Source organism: Drosophila gunungcola, chromosome 3R (assembly GCF_025200985.1).
Source record: "Drosophila gunungcola strain Sukarami chromosome 3R, Dgunungcola_SK_2, whole genome shotgun sequence".
Taxonomy (NCBI): domain Eukaryota; kingdom Metazoa; phylum Arthropoda; class Insecta; order Diptera; family Drosophilidae; genus Drosophila; species Drosophila gunungcola.
The window spans coordinates 16432246-16450199 of NC_069139.1; the positions used below are offsets into that span (position 1 = coordinate 16432246).

Consider the following 17954-nt stretch of genomic DNA (forward strand, 5'->3'; position numbering starts at 1 on the left):
TGAAGTGACACAGTTGTTGCATCCAAATGTCTTGACGAGGCTGCCTAAGTGGGAAAATGGTGAAGTGCTTATTATGTTCAAAGTAAATCAGCAGATGCTCTTTAAAAAAGGTCAGTTATTGAATCTACAGATTTATTAAGTTTTATGAAGTACAGAAATAAATGATATTTAATTTTTTGAAAAACTATGGAGAGGTAATTCTATAAAAATAGCTCAAAAATGTCTCTTAAGTAAAGAAACGTAAATGATAGCCAGCCATATTGTTTATCAATATATGTGAAGACAAAATCAATTAAACCATAACAATGAATAGATAAATCTATAAATATATTTGATCATATTTGATCATCATATAAAAGTAGAATAAAATGGAAAATATAACAATAAATCACCACTTCGTTTAGTGCAACATTAAAGTTGCCCGTCCATCAATTTTAGTGTGGAAAAGCTTTTGCTTGCTTACGGGCGTCTCAGTGAAATTGTGGCAATTCCAGCGAAACTTTCCGCATGCAACTTACTTTTTGCCTCGTTTTCATTCTTAATTAATAATTATGAAATAAGCACAAGAAGCGAAACAGAAAGCAGAAAAGGAGGCAATGCCAGCTATTTCATTGTTGTTGGCAATATTGTTGTTCTCGAGTGTAGCATAACTTAAGGCGCACATTTCATGTGTTTTAATTTGCCAGTTTTGAGGTCATAAAGCGCAGTCAAGGCAACAGCGATTGCAACTTGCAATTTAATGGGAATCCCAATTGCTTACTAATTGCTAGGCTAAGTCTTCCTGTCTGCTTAGTGCTGATTAATTTGCAACTTGCCGTTCTTTTTCCCGATCCGCCTTTTATTCGATTCAATAAAATGCAAAATAACCAATGAGCCGGAGAGGAAAACAGCGAGAAAATGAAATGGAATGCAGTGAAAAACCTCATAAAAATGTAAAAATCCCGGCTTGCCGGAGCACTTAAAAACCGAACCGCAAAGTGTGGGGCTGGAGATGCCAATACATAACCGAGTGGGATGGCAGTCGACGCACTTCCGGTTTAATTAAACGGAAACTGATTTAATTGCATATTTGATGAGCTACGAAGCGGGCGACGCAAATTGTGGAGTGTGCGAGGAGACCCCAAACTAGTGGATACCATAATCCTCCCGCAACGCCCAGTCCCAATCCCGATCCCACTCTACGACCATGACGCACTTAGTTATGCGACAGAGTAGCGAGATACAAAACCCAGACCTACTCTCCCCCGGCCTTCTATTTTATGCTGCTCGCAAGGAATGTGAAAAAGATTCTGGCGCCTTGTCATAGGCAACTTGATGCTTTGAGAGCTTAGCATAAATTGTGCTGAATACTAAAAAGGCATTTTATTTATGCCTCACTTAATTACACACACAAAGCGCCAGGGAAGGAGAAAGAGGGGCGGTGAGGGAAAATCGGAAAAGATGCTGGCAAAATCTCCTCTAATGTCCTTGTCACCTAAGCGTAATAAATAAATAAAATGCTACTGCTATTTTCACAGGCCACCAAAGAACTGCTTTGTCCTGGCTAACAAGTGTACCTAAACTTGAAGGTTTATACGGATTTTCAAAAACGAACCAATCTTTCGTAAAACAAAAAATTACGATTTAAATTATAAGAATTTGTTTTTATTGAATATATTTTAGATCTATTGTAAAGAAGTTTAAACAAATTTAATACTAAAATAATTAGGCAGTACAAATATGATGAAGCTAATTGTAATGTGGCTGAAATTCCTTAATCAATTATTTATAATAAAATTAATTAACAGGTTTAATGTGTAAATTTAAAAGTCAATAAACAAGTATATGTTAAATAAATAGTTAATGTAATTAATCGATGTGAAACCGATGTGAAACCATTCTTAAACTCGCATTATATAAAATTTTATTGAACATTTAACTTAAATGTGCTTTTATATTAATATTATATTATTTGTTAATTATACAAAATACAAATCCATAACAACATTTTACCATTATAATTACCATTATATTAACTAATTAAATATTTAAATTAAATAAATAAATAGTGAATGTAAAATCCAATGTGATAACATACGTCATGATATTTATTGTTGAATTATTCGAATTAAAAAGCTTTGAACCCATAAACGTAGTTCGCCTTTCTTGAGAATCTCCTTTTATATCTATTTTTCTCTGTCTGCTGGTTAATTTTTATTATTTCCTCTTCGCACCACAGCCTTGGAAACTGGTATTGGACTTCGACTTTGTCCTTGGCTGCCGAGCTGCTCCTCCATTCCGCTTTTAATTTAATGTGCGCATTTTTATGAACATGTTAATTTGATATTCAATAAAGTTGGTTTGATTTTCGGCTTTTAATGGATTCACGGATTTAATGACATGGCGGCTGGGTGCCTCGCAGTTTTCTCCTTCCTCCATTTCACTCGGTTTTAATGCCCATCACTTTCGCATCGCTTCGCTGGCGATGGCCAAGGATTCCAGAGTCCTGAGTTTCGGAGTCCTTGTTCCTGAGTCCTGCGACCCCGAGGTTTGTGGTGTGAATTGCTGCACAGCTTGTTGGATTTCTGATTTGTCTCTGGATTGGATTTCGAATCGGGGATTGGCGGTGCTTTGCCCCGAAAGTATGCAATAAAAAGTTAGACTTGAAAGCTAAGTGAATTCAGCAATTAGCTGCAAATGCAAATGTGAACGAGATTTCGGGTATCCATTGAAAACTATTTCTCAGAAATTTCCGCACTTCACCGGGCCAAATTCATGACCATCATAAAGCGTTCCGCCAGGTGGCCATGGCTCTTGCCTCTTTGGCGTTAACAGCCTTTTTTGGCGGTTTTACGATTTCAATGCACATTATCGAGTAATTATGCGGCATCAAAGGGTGAGAGCCAGGATGTACATGAATAGCTGAATAGCAGTTCAAAACTCCACTCAGTATGCACTCGCTTATTTTATGAACACTCAAAAGCGCTAACACACCACGTTAACAGACTCATTAACTGCTGAACAAAGCAAATATAATTTGTAGACCAATAAACTCCGGCCCCCCCATTGAGTGGGTCCAAAAATGGGGAGACAATGGGGGCCTCTCCTCATGCGGAAGCCACCAAGCAGCAAAGAATGGAGAAGAAAACCCTCTTGCTAGACAAGGATGCGAATGAATGAATGGCCAGCGGATGAATGGTTGCAAATGGAAAGAATCCTTTTATTACTTTGGCGCGGCAACAGATTTCGCAGGCACAAAAATGAATTTAGCATAAATGAAACATTTTTACGAGCTGCCATTACGGCCAAAGCAACATGACAACAATAAAAATACAAAAAAAAAATAAAATAAACACAAAAAGAAACCAAATTGGATGTCCTAAATCGAACCGAACACCAAAATACTCTAAAAAATATTTATTTATATGGGGTTTCTTTTGTGTCATTGGTATAATTACATTATAAACATTACATTAATATTTTTTGAGAGGGTGTTTTTTAATACTTTCAAAAAATTAATCAACTTTCGTGTGATAGTAACATATCACACGTACCATATATAGAAAATTCTCCGACATAGAGTACAAATTACAGTTCTACCTATTCCGCAATGAGAATGAGGCAAGGGAAAATAAATATTTGCCAAAAATAGAGTTAGGGGCAGGTGGAGGCCTGTGTCGAATGTAATGAACAAAATATGCCCCAGTGCAAACTGAAGCTTACTTATGCGCAATGCGTGGATATACATATGTAAGCATATATATGTGTCTGCCATATAACAATGTCAGCAGCCATGGAGACACACACAGTTGAGTCAGATAGGTCTGTGCAATAAAAAACATCATCGAAGCCATTTGTCAAAAGACAACACAGCGAAGCGATGATGAACAGTGGCGAGGAGAGAGATGGACAAGGACGAAAACGAAAACGAGAACGAAAACGGGAACGAGAACGGAGACGTTGGGCATTTCGTATTCATTGCCAAAAATCACAATAACAGTCCCTCCGTCGGCATTTTATAGCACTCGAAGTGCTCACACCTCTCATTTCCCATTCCGCGAAAAACGCACCACCCACATTGTTACAACGCCGCGAAGTAGGCAATGGACCGACTGCCGAACTAACTTGTGTCCATACACGCCCGTCTACAAAATGCTATGGGGCCCGGACCGCGCACTCCCGACAACGGAATACGAAATACGTAATACCGAGTACGGACTAAGGACTACGGGCCACGGACCCGGACCTGGACACGGACAAGGACACGGACACGGACACAGACCCGTACCCGGGACGATTTTAAAGCGTGCTTGGGACTGGGCGAGAAAAACGCATAAATAATCTTGTTGCTTACGGCTGTTGAAATGGCGTGAAATAATAAAAGAGACGTGAAAGCAATAGCCGACTATGGAAACGGGCTTGGAATCCAGTGTTGCCAACTATCCTGGCAAAATCGAGCAGACAAAATTGCTGGTCCTTGCTAAAAGCTAACATATTGTTTCCTGGCAACTAATGCATAGAGACAAAAACAAGCCTGATAATAAGATTTGTGTAAGAAAGCAATCTAATTTCAACAACCATGTACCAAGCAATACAGTAATTAAAAATAAATAATAAATGTTTTAAATAAATAAATACAAATGGTAAAACTTTAAAAAATTAAGGATATACAACATTTTAAATATACAAAAAAGTGAATTAAAATTGTAATAAAGATGCTTTAAATGTTTGTTATTTAAGAATTTCTGCGATCCCTATTATGGACTACTATTAGACTATACAATTACCTTTCCTGATCTTTGGAAAACTTTTAGATTGAGTATGATGTAGCCAAGCTCACAACACCGATGGCCGCGAACAGCAATCGCAACCGGAATGGCAATGGCAATAGCAACACTAGTGGAGGGCAGGACTTTGCCCAAAGCCTTTTGAGTTTTGCTGCTGCTGTAGTTATTGCTGTTGCCGTAACGGTTACCGTTAGTGTCGCGCCGTTGGCTATTGTCGAGAGCCGGGCTCAAATCGCGATTTTTAGTGGGCTGCAATCGAAGCGTTTGCGATTTTACTTCACTGAATTAAGTGAAAGCGTAGACTGCGTATACGCAGTGTGAGTTCTGAAAAAGGGCAAGTGAGACGGAACGGAAACTATAATAAAAATGGCGTTGATGATGGAACGTACTGGAAATTTTAGGGAGCAGCAAATCCAAAAGAAATCTGTGCTGTGCACTACAGCCGATTATGAAAGAAAAGCTATCAGTAAAAGCTAAGTAAAGTTAATTGGCTAGGATAATCCTTAAGGTTAATATAAAAAAAAGTATAGTTTGGTTTTCTTGTTGTGTGAATAGCGTCATACCATATCAATAATAGTTTAAATTTAATTATGTATGTATTATCTGTATGCTAGTTATATAAGTTTTTTTTTATACATTTTTTTTAAAAACTTATACTTAAGTTACTTACTTTCTTAGCTCACATAGTCGAGCTCTTTACTGAACTTTGGGTCAATCATGAGAAAGTTAATAAAAACGGAACTTTCCATCATGTATTGGACGATAAGCATTTAATAATAGAATACTGTAAGAAAATCGGTGATAGTCTGAGAAAGTGAAAAGGAGCTTAGCATTCTACCTTACGACTGCATAAGCTCTGTCAGTGGGAGCCTTTCACTTGATTTATGTATTCATTGTTTCGTGGCTGCCGTATAGATAAACGTGGACTGGGTGCATTCAAGCAATTTATGAAATCCCGTTCCGGGGCAAACTTCAGACCCACTCGGCTGGCAGCCACAAGCCATTCAATGTCCGACGGGATTAGAGACAAATTAAAATTGTAATATTTTATTTATGTGCGTTGTTGCTGGCACAGGAATAGCCACAGCAGCAAAACCGAACTGGAATTGCGGCACGTTGTCCTTTTGGTCCTTGGCTTGGCCTTGGGTATTACGGGTTAATTTGTGTGTTTATTGCAGTTGGCCAAGTTTGGCGCTGGGTTTGGACCATCTTTGGGGAGAGCACCGACACTTAAACGTATTTACACGCGATATACCAACAACAACAACAACAACAAGTGGAAGTTGAACCACAACAATGAAGGCAACCGAAACAGCAAATGGCAAATGCCGAACGGCAAAACGAAATATTGTAGACTATTTAAAAAATTTATGTGCGGATGTTTTGCCGTCGGGATATTTCCGGTTTATGATGATTATGTTTTGTGTGCGCTTCCTCTGCTCCTCTGCTCTCTTCCTTTCAGTTTATTTTTAACAAGCGGATTACTTGGCGCCACCCCCCAAGTTTTCTCCTCATTTTTTGTTGAGAACAAACCTCACTTCTTCGGCGCACTTTTCTTCTGGCGCTTTGTTTGCTCCCACTTCCACTTCCATCTCATCCATCGTGCATAATAATAAACATAATTTGGTTTATTCTTTATTTTTTATTCACTTTTTTATGTATACATTTGCCTAGCCAGAAAATTGTTGCGTGCGCATTTTAATTATTGTTTTGCAACGGTTTTTCTTATGTTTATTGGTTACTTTTTGCTGGTTCTGTTTGATTTGCACGATAAAAGTCTTTTACACTTCTCTGAGCCTGTTTTTGCGACCACATATTTACAGTTATTTATGTCTTTTATGACAATAGGCTATAATTCTACTTCAAAGGGTGGATGAGATAATAACAGATGGAAAATATATAGACAATACATAGAAAAGAGTGAACCTGTACAGAGGGGCCACAAAATAAATATATTTAAAGAAATTTGTTTGCCTCTGAAATAGAAAGAATACTTTACAGTTTAATTAGAGTTAAATCATAATTATTTGTATTTGATATCATTTTCAGGCCTTATTAATTGCTATTTATTTTCAACTCTTAAAGACCTCTCATTTAAAGTCTGGCAACGACAAATAATATGTCGCGGAGCCCAAAAAAAAAACGAATGGAAATGGAAATTAATTTGCCTGGAAAACCCCCCCAAATAAAAAAGGGGAACAAGGAGCCAGAGAGTAGAAAAGCGAGATACCAATAACAAGAGCTGGAACACAAAAACCAACAAAGGAGTAAGGGATATATTTTTTTTTTGGGGCGGGGAACTTGGTATTATTTTTATTTCTTTATACAAAGGCGACATCGTCTGGCTTTTATTACGCTTGGCCATTCGCTTTTGTCGGTGGCGGCGGTGGCTGTATATGTGGTGGTGGTGGGGCTTGGTCAATGGCCAGCAGCCACAAAAAGTAATCTCTGAGTATAAACGCATATCCTGGACTGCAATTATGCCAAATGTTGAGCATAATGCCACCGCAATTTTCATTACCGCACACGACATGGCCAACGGACATGTGTGCTCGACCCTCTCACACTCTCTCCGCCAAAAATAAATGCTAAATTTTGATACACATTTTGTTGGCGGTGTTAAGCTCTGAAACGCTTATTAGGCCGGGCCAACAAGCGGCCAAAACAACACCGGGGAGTTCAGCAGAAAAAAAACAATAACTGGGCATTAACCCAACAATGCCGAAGCTGCATGTACGCCTCATAAAAGTCTAATTAATTAAAATCGTGCCCGACCAGCCAGCGGCAATCCCAAAGCCAATGTGCCAGCCTCAGCGGCAACCTCGGCGTCAACGCTGCGTATGCGTAATGCGTTCTGGGACTTTCGCCACGACGGCTGGCTGACTGGTTGGCAGGCGCTAATTAAAAGCCTGCCTCATAACTTTTCTAACCAAAAAAGTATATAAGACTCATAGGAAAATTAAAATAAGGTGCCTTATCGATACGACGAATCGTATATGCCCTCTAATTAAATTTTGTAATATAAGAGGATTTTACAAAACGTTACATATAAATGTGAATGATTTCTGTACTAAATATAAGTTTAAAATAAAATAATTAAGTTGCAATATACTTACCATAAGTAATCATAAGTGAAAAAATCAGGCAGTGAAAGACAAAGTTAAATCTAGGAAAAATCTACTTCGAAAAAACCGCTATTTCAAGTGAAAATATAAAGAATTTCTTCAATCTTTTAAGTAAAGAGTATATTCCTAAGAAAGCCTGCAATCCTTTTATCGCAGACATGTGGCCCTGAAAATGTTAGTTCTTAGCTTAACATTTAGTTCCTGTTTCCCCAGAAGCATCCAGCATTAACCCACAGAGTCTTGGCCGCAGTGATGAAAATCACTTTTAATAAACTTCTTTCCTACTATTGATGATTTTTATTGCGCGAGGTTTTCCCGAGCTCAGTCGGGGATGTTAATTAGATTTTATTATGCCTGTGCTGGTGTGTGTGGGCTTGTCCTTTGTGCGCTTGTGACGGGGACCAGATAATGCCAGCGGGGATTATGGCTTATTAAAAGGCTTATGAAAGTCAAAAGAAAAGTTTACTTAATTTCAGTTAGTTAAGCGCCAATGAAAGACGCCCACTTGAGTATTGGCCAGCGCCAACAATGAGGGACAAAGTTTGCCCCGGCGCCTCTGCCAAATGGCCAATAAAAATGGCCTGACTTAGGTCAACTCCTCATCGCCCAGTGCCTCGCGAGTCTTTGGCAATTTTACAAGAATTTTCGGATTAGACTCGCCGGCAGTTTATGGCCGGCTCATAAATTCAAATGTTGCAAACATAAAATCAAATAAAAATCTGCAATAAACATCAAATTGACAACACGTTGAGTGCAATTTTGTTTTATGCGGACTTGGCCAAACTTATTAACATGCCAACATTTGACACACATTTTATTTTTCCTTTTAGGTTTATTATTGGCATAAATAATATGTACATTCTTGTGGGTAAGATCCGCATTTTATAGATTTTTGTATATAATAACTAGTAACAGATCCAAATAAATTTTGTTGAGCTGAAAAATACGGTGTGTATTGACTAAATGAACTTTTGATAAAATTTTGCAAAATAATATTTAACAGAATTAATTAGTTTTCCACAGATTTTTTAAATAAAATCCCAATGTTATAAAAAAAATTAATAAAAATTATTGTGTCCTGATATTAATTGTTGAAAATATGAGGTGGAAAATGATATGTAGTCTACGATCAACTTTTAAAAGCTCGCTTATCAAAAAGAACTAGTTAAATATTGATATGAACAAACTGCAATCAAGCTATCTAATCAATGAACCAAACAATACAATTGCACTAAGCGGTATCAGACGCAGTTGTTTGTTTTCCATTTTAGGGACAGATGACTGTAGTTGGGTGTGTTTTTATGCGCGGTGCATTCGTTACCCTGGCTATCGGTGGACCGTCACAGAAATAACGCTTCAATGGTTATGAAGGGGAAGTTGTTCACTTGCGGTTCACCGTTTTCGAGTTCTGGGAACCAGCCGACTTCGACTTCTTTTGATTCACGTTTCTGGAGTATTTCACCCAGCAATTTTGGGAGCAATTGTGCGCACTTTTTTCACCAGCTTGTCCTGTGCATTTTAATGTGCCTTTTCTGTTCCAGAATTCCATTCTTTCAATTCCTCTTTTTTTATTTCTTTGCTCTTTTTTGTGAAAAGAAAAGAAAACATGCTGGGCACGTGCTGATTGATGTAAAATACTTAATGAGCGCGGTTATGTTTATGGCCCAAAAAAGAAAGGAATGAAAAGGGTTTGGAGAGATAACGATTGGAAAAGGTAAAGTTTTCTAATTATACTAATATACATGGCAGTTAAGGGGGAAGAAGCTTTTCGTCTTTAAAATATTTTCTTTCTTTGTTCTAATTGCTAGTGCTATAATGTTATATGATACATTTTATAATGGGTCTATTTAAATATATATTATATGACCGCATAGCAAGTCTACCTTAAATTTTTTTTAATATTGCAAAAAAAAAACTAAAAAATTACCACAAATATTATTTAAAAACCTATTATAGTTATTGATTATAAGCTGTTTTAAATGGTCATTCTAGTAAAAATATTTTATTTAGCGCTTCCACGGTCGTTAAACAGACTGATAAGATAACCCGCTATCAGTGTGGGATAGAAACTCTTACAATAAATACGCTTATTTTTTTTACGCTACAGTCCATTCACACATATCTATTTAACTCAGATTAAGTAATGTTATCTACGGTTAGTTTGCAATTGATTTGGTAAAATGAGTCTACAATTTTTATAAAACCCAAAAATGCTATAAGCTTTAGATATGCACAACGTTTAATAGATTCTGCTAGCTAAACAGTTTTCTATCGCTTAAAATAAATACAATAGTTTTCCAAAATTGTCAGTTACATCCATTTACTTTTTACACATTTGCTGTGTACAATTTTAAAAATAAATAATAGCCTAGTTTAATAATAAGAAACTTTGTTTCACCCTTATCAGAAGATCCAAATGTGAACCATTAAATAATGTTATACTCATAATAACATAAGTTTATCTTACCATGGGTACATTTAATCGGTACTCAAGGTTTCTTGTCGCCAATGAGACCAGTTTCCAACCCAGAAAGATCACAATCATAGCAGTCAGTCCGATTCGTCCAAAAAGTACCGAAACAACATCCACGTCATAATATTGCATTAGGGACATTTCCTGCTCGGCGATTCGCATATGATCGGCTCCCTTGTGCCGCAGGATATATTCTGTCCACCAAATGCCGGTCTCCATAGGAGACATGGGTTGGTCATGAAATCGGTTTGATAAATCCCGCGCATTTTGCTTATAACTAGCATTCAACAACATATCCTCGATGATCATGACAACGCCGTCGCTAGTGAGATCTGTATAATCCAGCCTTCGGGCCACGCCCATCTGCTCCATGCGCTTGGTGTTCTGGAACTGATCGTAGAATAAAGGAACACAGAGCTGGGGAACCGCGTAGTGAGCGGATTCGATGGTGCTCAAAAGTCCAGCATTATTGATAAAGAGCTTTACGTTGGGATGATTGAGGATCTCTCGCTGGGGAAAAAACGATCTCGCAAAGACATTCCTTGAATCATTGAACATCTCTGGATTATTGTTTTTCCATATCACTCTTTGCTTTAGTTGCTTAAAGGCAGCAAACAGTGTTGTCTGCATTCCCGACGGCAACCACTTATCCCGTACTTGCAGACCCATTGAAAAGTATATGACTCCATGTTCGGCTTCATCCAATAACTTTTGAAGCTCGTCATCCAAGGGTATAGCAGGGTCGGCCAGGTGCATGCCGGCCACTTCCACGATATTGGGAACATTACTGCGCACTCGACCCATGCTGAAGTGCTGATTGATCAGGATCAGGGAGAATCTCCGGCGCAGATCATGGATACTGGCTGACGCTCCGGGAAAGTACTGCTTATAGAGGTCGACTTGGGATGGCAGGTAAATGAAGCGCTCCACTAGACGCTCTTCGGTGATGAAGATCAGATTGTGCCACTTCTCCATCAGACTGAGGCCGGGCGAATAGCCCAAGGCGGACATCGGTTCGTAGATACTCGGCGCCGAGTTCCCCACCAGGAAGTCAATGTTCCACGCCGATCCGTAGGCGGCGATTCCCACCAGCGGTGCATTAAAGTGCTGCGAAAATCCGTAAAGGGCATCGGTGTGTGAAGCCTCCATAATCACCATCGAAAACTGGGCACTCGAGTTGTGGAGCAGCTCCTGCACCCCAGGATCTCCCAGTACGAATCGCGAACAGTTGTTGAAGTATTCGGACACGAACTGAGCCTCCATCCATTTGCTAAGCTCCAAGTCGAAATCATAATCCATGAGTTCTGTAAGTGGTTTAAAAAGTTTTAATTGAAATATAAATAATTGTTTACATATACAAAATTATTTTGATTGTTTCTTGGGAAAACCACAATTTATTTTTTGTGATTCGAATTTGCAGCCAAAAAAACAAGAAAAGTATATTTTTTGTTGGAGAGAACATTGCTTAAGGTTTTTTTTTTTCAAAGCAATAAATCCAAGCAGTTTGACAATATCAAAAACTGATAATCAAAATAACCATGTGGCTTCTCTTTTCAAAGTACTCAGAGTTCGTTACCTTGCTTCAGCATATCCAATTTGGGCACGCGTATATGATGAACACCTTCTATGTCGGGCATATCTGCGACGGACGATATCACAGTCAGTTGGTGACCCCGCTGAGCGAGGTTTTTCAGGTATGGAGTGACCAGCAAATAGGACGAACCAAAAGTGTACGAAAAGATGGCCAAAATGTTTTCCGTCTCGGCTAGTTTTGGGCACAGCAGCCCAAGTATTAAGGCCGGGAGCAGCAGACCAGCAATGCCCGGGCCCCTAGACATTTCACGAAAATCGACCTCACATGCCGATGCCCGAAGCGATACTGCTTTGATCAAAATACTCCGCCAGAAATGCTCGATGGAGCAATCTAATCAGTGTACAGAATGAGCGAATATGCGAAAGAGTTCGAGCAGAAAATGCGAAATAGTTCCAGTCAGTCAGTTGAAAATCGGTTGCCCAATCGACATGTTTCGCCTGGGGCGATGGCTTTTCCCGGTGCTCGGTCTGATATTAAACGCGATCTGCTTGATCCGCGGTGCCCGAGTTCTTATTGTCGATCCCTTCGAATCGCACGCTCAATGCCGTCTGATGACACCCTATATTCAGGCACTCACTGATCGGGGTCACCAGCTGACTGTGATACATGCGTTCAAGCACTGCAAGCTTATTCAAAATGTGTCCTTCATTCGTATTAGGGATAATAATAACGTTATTTCGGGTACGTGAATAAAGGGTAAATAAAAACGAAATCTTACAGCCATTAGAACCAGTAATTTTTTTAGATAAGCTTAGACGCGAGATAACAAATATTATTCCGTCGCCAAGTGACAGAATTGAATGGCAATTTTTTATTTGATAGATAAACGCATCAAAATTTAGATGAATGTATTTTAAAGGAGTAAAATTTGTTACGCTGATTTAAGATTTGGTTGCTTGTTTTAAGTAACATAAGTTTTGAGTGACTGATAATTAATTTAGTTAGAAAATCAACCCAAAATCTATTTCTTTGATATATTTTAAAATAAAGATATTTTAAAATAGTATCAGAAATGACAATATTATTAAGTGTAACTCACATCAATTCTTTATAAGTTCTACTCTTCGGTTTCGTTTATGTTACTGTAGACTTTGAAGACATCCTGGAAATCCCTTCTACTCAGAGCAAGTGGGAAGAAATGAGTTCTATGGCGAGAATCATGGCTAACGTTGGTCTAAACGTACTGAATAACGAGGAGGTTCGGGCATTGATGCAATCGAATGTTACATTCGACTTGGTGGTGGTCGAACCATATTTCACCGATGTGCTCTACGGATTGGCAGCGCACTTCAAAGCCCCGCTGATCGGACTTTCCACCTGTGCAGCGGATTGGAATCTTAATAGCCTCTTGAGTCACGGATCATCCAATTTGGAGGAGCCTCTTCAAGTTTTCAGCGCGTTACCCGTGCGAAATATTATGAATCGAATGTACACTTGGTACTACACCACCGAGGAATGGCTGCTGATGCAGTTGGTTTTCCTACCGAAACTAAGACTCGTACACGATCACTTCTTTGGCCATCTCGATCGGAGTTTTCTTGAGATCCGGCACAGCTTCTCTTTACTTCTGATGAATCAGCACTTTAGCTTGTTTCGGGCCAGATCAAGTGTTTCGGGTATGATTGAGGTGGGTGGCCTTCACATACCCAAACAGATTCCAAGCTTGCCGGAGGATCTGCAGTTGTTCATTGATGAGGCCGAACATGGTGTGATCTACTTCGCCTTGGGTGTGGAGCAGAAGAGTAAGGATTTGCCGAAAGAAACCAAGAAAATGTTGCTGGAGAGTTTTAAGTCGATGCCACAGCGCGTTATTTGGAAGTTTGAAGAGGAACCTCCTGAGAACTTGACCAGTAATATATACCTATCAGAACTTTTGCCACAACAAGCCATATTGGCACATCCAAACGTAAGGCTTTTTATTAGCCACGGTGGGATACTAAGTATTATCGAGGCCACCTATTTTGCGAAGCCCGTTTTGGGCGTGCCTTTGTTCTTCGATCAATTCAGAAATTTGAAAGTTTTGATGGAGCAGGAAGCAGCTCTACAGTTGAACATAAACAGCATGACAAAAGAAGAGTTCGTGGATACTTTGGAAAACCTAATAAATCAACCAAAATACAGGGAAAATGCCTTGGTCATGTCCCGAAAATTTCGGGATAGGCCTATGCATCCCATGGAAACGGCCATTTATTGGACAGAATACATCATACGCTACAAGGGAGCAAATCATCTGAGAGTACTTCAATCACAAATAAAGCTGGTCGAATATTATTGCCTGGATAAATTCCTGATAGTCGGAGTACGCTTATTCTTGGTAATGGGCATAGTTCTTTTTGCGCTTTTGAAAGGAAGGTGTTGGCTCGTTCGTTTGACCAGATACGCGAAGCCTTTTTGGAATCATCACAACATCGAAGCGGTTCGTTAAAATATTTATAAAAAGTTTTTTGACTTTTTAAAACAACATTTAGTTTTTATAGAGATAGGTCAACTTAGTTGTTGTAGTAAATCAAGATTTAATTTGACTACTAACTGTTTAGTTTACAAAATAATCAAATATAATTCTAGCAGTTAAAACATATTAGTAAAATTAATGCAAAAAAAAACAAAAAGTACGTATATACGTAAAAAAATAAATTACATTTTCTGTAATTTTTTTAGTTTACTTTGTATTGATTACAGCAGGAACAATAATTGATAAGCACTACAGTAGCTTTATCTAATCTTAATTGAATTTATAATTATGACTGTTTCTAAGTGTTTCCAAACATATTTTTGGATCGGCTGTGTGCTTATGGCTTTGAAACGGTGTATAAATAAGCATTAAATTAATTGTTGTTAAGGATATAATATTTTATGTTAAAATATTTTAAAAGTCCTAAATGAATTTTTAACTGTTAAGAAAATTAACTTTAATTTAACGGAATAAATCAAATATTTTTGCAAAATGAAAAAGTAAGCAACGGACAATGAGCATCAACGGAAAAGTTTTAATTTGGTTTATCAGTAATTACTATTTTAAAAGGGCTTAGTATATGTATAAAACGTAACACGGTGGTAACTTCTTTAATTTTTTATATAATTTTTAAATTTGTTTTATTTGGATCTTTGTTTCATTATTTTGGTATATATTGACTACCTTTTTTGCTGAACGATCCAAAGGTGTACAAGAAACCCCTATAAACTCTGCGTGAATCGACCTGACTTGAAGCCGCCCGAAGTGATACTGTTTTGGTGTAAATACCCCGCCAGCCAAGCTCGATGGGGCAATCTAATCAGTACAAAATAGGCAAAAATGTGCAAGAGTTCGAGTTAAAAACCCTCCAGTTAGTCAGTTAATAAACGGGCGTTCGGCCAATATGTTTTGCACGGGGCGATGGTTTTTGCCGGTGCTCGCTGTAATATTGATCGCGATTTGCTGGATCCACGGCGCCCGAATACTCGTCATCGCCCCCTTCGAATCGCACGCTCAATGCCTTCTGATGACACCCTATATTCAGGCACTCACCGATCGGGGTCACCAGCTGACAGTGATTCATGCGTTCAAGCATTGCAAGCTTATTCAAAATGTGTCCTTCATTCGTATAAGGGATAATAACAACGTTATATCGGGTTTGTAATAGTGAGGTTGAAATATAAATGGAGAAACATTAGCTTTCCAGCACAATGATATTATTTACAGATTATAGCAGGAACATAATCTTTTAACAATACTGTTAACATTTCATGGCAGTAATTATTGCAAGTGCCTTATCTTATCTTAAACTCAGTAATTTTCTTTGATAAGGCAAATTTACCTCTGACGTCAGATAAACAATATTATTCCATCGGAAAGGGATAAAATCGAATGACAATCTTAGGTTTCAAGATAAAGACACGGTCACCAAAAAAAAATGCCTAAGACTTTAGTAGAAGTGCTAACTGTAGATACTATTCAATATAAAGTTCCCTGTTGACATTACTATATTTAACATGTATACTGCATAAACAATAATAGGTTTACTTTTTTTTTTTTTGTTATATGTATTTTTTTTAAATATATTTTTATGCAAATAAATATAAGTCCTAGAAAGGACCATATGTTATTGGAAACCAAGTTAATAGAATAATTTCCTTTGATTTTTTCGTTTACTCTAGACTTTGAAGAGTTCTTAATGATCACTTCTCCGGCGAACAAGTGGGGAGAAATGATTTCCTTGACCAGAATCATGGTTAACGCTGGTCTAAATGTCCTGAATAACGGGGAGGTTCGGGCCTTGATGCAAGCGAATGTTACATTCGACTTGGTGGTGGTCGAACCATCTTTCACCGATTTGCTCTACGGATTGGCAGCGCACTTCAATGCCTCACTAATCGGACTTTCCACCTGTGCAGCGGATTGGAATTCTAATACTCTGGTGGGCCACGGAGCCTCCATTTTGGAGGAGCCATTAACGCCGTTGGGCATGATACCCGTGAGAAGTATTTGGGATCGCATACACAGTTGGTACTACACCACCGAGGAATGGCTGTTGGTTCAGTTGGTTTTCCTACCGAAAATAAAACTGTTTCACGAGCACTTCTTTGGCCATCTGGATCAAAGTTTCCTGGATATCCGGCACAGCTTCTCTTTACTTCTGTTGAATCAACATTTTAGCTTGTTTCGACCTAGGTCGAGTGTTCCAGGCATGATCGAGGTGGCCGGCTTTCATGAGATCAGCTTCCCAAAGATCTACAGGTGTTCATCGATGAGGCCGAACATGGTGTGATTTACTTCGCTTTGGGTGTGGAGCAAAAAAGTAAGGATTTGCCCAAGGAAACCAAGAAAATGTTGCTGGAGAGTTTTAAGTCGATGCCACAGCGCGTTATTTGGAAGTTTGAAGAGGAACCTCCTGAGAACTTAACCAGTAATATATACCTTTCAGAACTTTTGCCACAACAAGCCATACTGGCACATCCCAATGTTAAGCTCTTTATAAGCCATGGCGGAATGCTGAGTGTTATTGAGGCCACATATTATGCGAAGCCCGTTTTGGGCCTGCCTTTGTTCTTCGATCAATTCAGGAATTTGGAAGTCTTGATAGAGGAAGAAGCAGCCCTTCAGTTAAATATTAACAGCATAACAAAGAAGGATTTCAAGGATACTGTCTATAGCTTAATAAATCGACCAAAGTACAGAGAAAATGCATTGGCTATGTCGCAAAAATTACGTGATCAGCCCATGCATCCCTTGGAAACTGCTATTTATTGGACCGAATACGTCATGCGCTACAAGGGAGCAAATCATCTGAGGGTTTCTCAATCACAGGTGAAACTGGTCGAATACTATTCCATTGATAAATTCCTGTTGGTCGGACTACGGTTGTCCATAGTCGTGGGTATAGTTTTTATGGCCCTTTTCAAAGGCAGGTGTTGCCTCATTTATTTGGCTAAATTCGCAAATTCTTCTTTGCCTTTACCTGGTATTATAAGAAATGACGAAATGCCTAGTATAAATACAGGTTGAGCTTTAATCGAAATATTTGAATTAATTTGTTTTGCTTTTATGAATGCATCAATAAGCAAGATTTGCGTAATTTTATAATATTTGATCGTAATGACGTCGTATTATTTGTAATTTATTTTTTAAAAACAATGAATAGCGAGTTGTAAGTAACAGTTGAATTTATATATAATTTATATAAATTATATAAATTGTATAATTTATTTATAATTTATTTATATAATTATATAATTTATATAATTTATATATATTTATATATAATTTGGTTTCGACTAATTTTTCATTGTTATTTTTAGGCCTAAGGGAATGGACAATAAATTATGTGCACAATAATGGCCTTTTTAATTGCCTTTTATTGATGTTTGTCTCGATGTGTTTCCAGACTTTGTTTTAAAACGGTGCTTAGAGAGCATATTTTATTGAAGGTGTGATAAATAAAACATGAAATTATTGAATTCCAAAGCTTTACAAGTTAAGTAGTTAAGTACATGTGTTACTTCTATATTTATATAATACA

General features: G+C 38.1%; 3 protein-coding genes across 3 annotated transcripts; 2 read left to right on the plus strand and 1 right to left on the minus strand.

Annotated features, from left to right (window-relative positions):
- Positions 1-8974: 8974 nt before the first annotated feature.
- Positions 8975-12230, minus strand: LOC128264415 (UDP-glycosyltransferase UGT4). Its single transcript, XM_052999864.1, has 2 exons — positions 11941-12230; positions 8975-11668 (listed from the first exon to the last, which is right to left on the minus strand). The coding sequence occupies exons 1-2, from the start codon at positions 12200-12202 to the stop codon at positions 10350-10352; spliced, it is 1581 nt and encodes a 526-aa protein (XP_052855824.1). The 5' UTR covers positions 12203-12230; the 3' UTR covers positions 8975-10349.
- An 84-nt stretch (positions 12231-12314) lies between these two features.
- LOC128264398 (UDP-glucosyltransferase 2-like) lies at positions 12315-16184 on the plus strand. The gene is made up of 3 exons (XM_052999841.1): positions 12315-12639; positions 13047-14374; positions 16093-16184. The coding sequence occupies exons 1-3, from the start codon at positions 12315-12317 to the stop codon at positions 16108-16110; spliced, it is 1671 nt and encodes a 556-aa protein (XP_052855801.1). The 3' UTR covers positions 16111-16184.
- Positions 15136-17587, plus strand: LOC128264404 (UDP-glucosyltransferase 2-like). The gene is given in 3 exon segments (XM_052999853.1): positions 15136-15567; positions 16093-16644; positions 16647-17587. Coding segments are annotated over 3 exon segments (1599 nt in total). The 5' UTR covers positions 15136-15314; the 3' UTR covers positions 17441-17587.
- Positions 17588-17954: the final 367 nt, after the last annotated feature.

Bases quoted from the DNA above. Each gene is read 5' to 3' on its own strand.
- LOC128264415 (XM_052999864.1), bottom strand. From the start codon at position 12,202: ATGTCTAGGGGCCCGGGCATTGCTGGTCTGCTGCTCCCGGCCTTAATA. The intron at 11,669-11,940 runs GTAACGAACTCT...AACCACTTACAG, and splicing joins ATTGGATATGCTGAAGCAAG to AACTCATGGATTATGATTTC.
- LOC128264398 (XM_052999841.1), top strand. From the start codon at position 12,315: ATGCGAAAGAGTTCGAGCAGAAAATGCGAAATAGTTCCAGTCAGTCAG. The intron at 12,640-13,046 runs GTACGTGAATAA...ATGTTACTGTAG, and splicing joins TAATAATAACGTTATTTCGG to ACTTTGAAGACATCCTGGAA.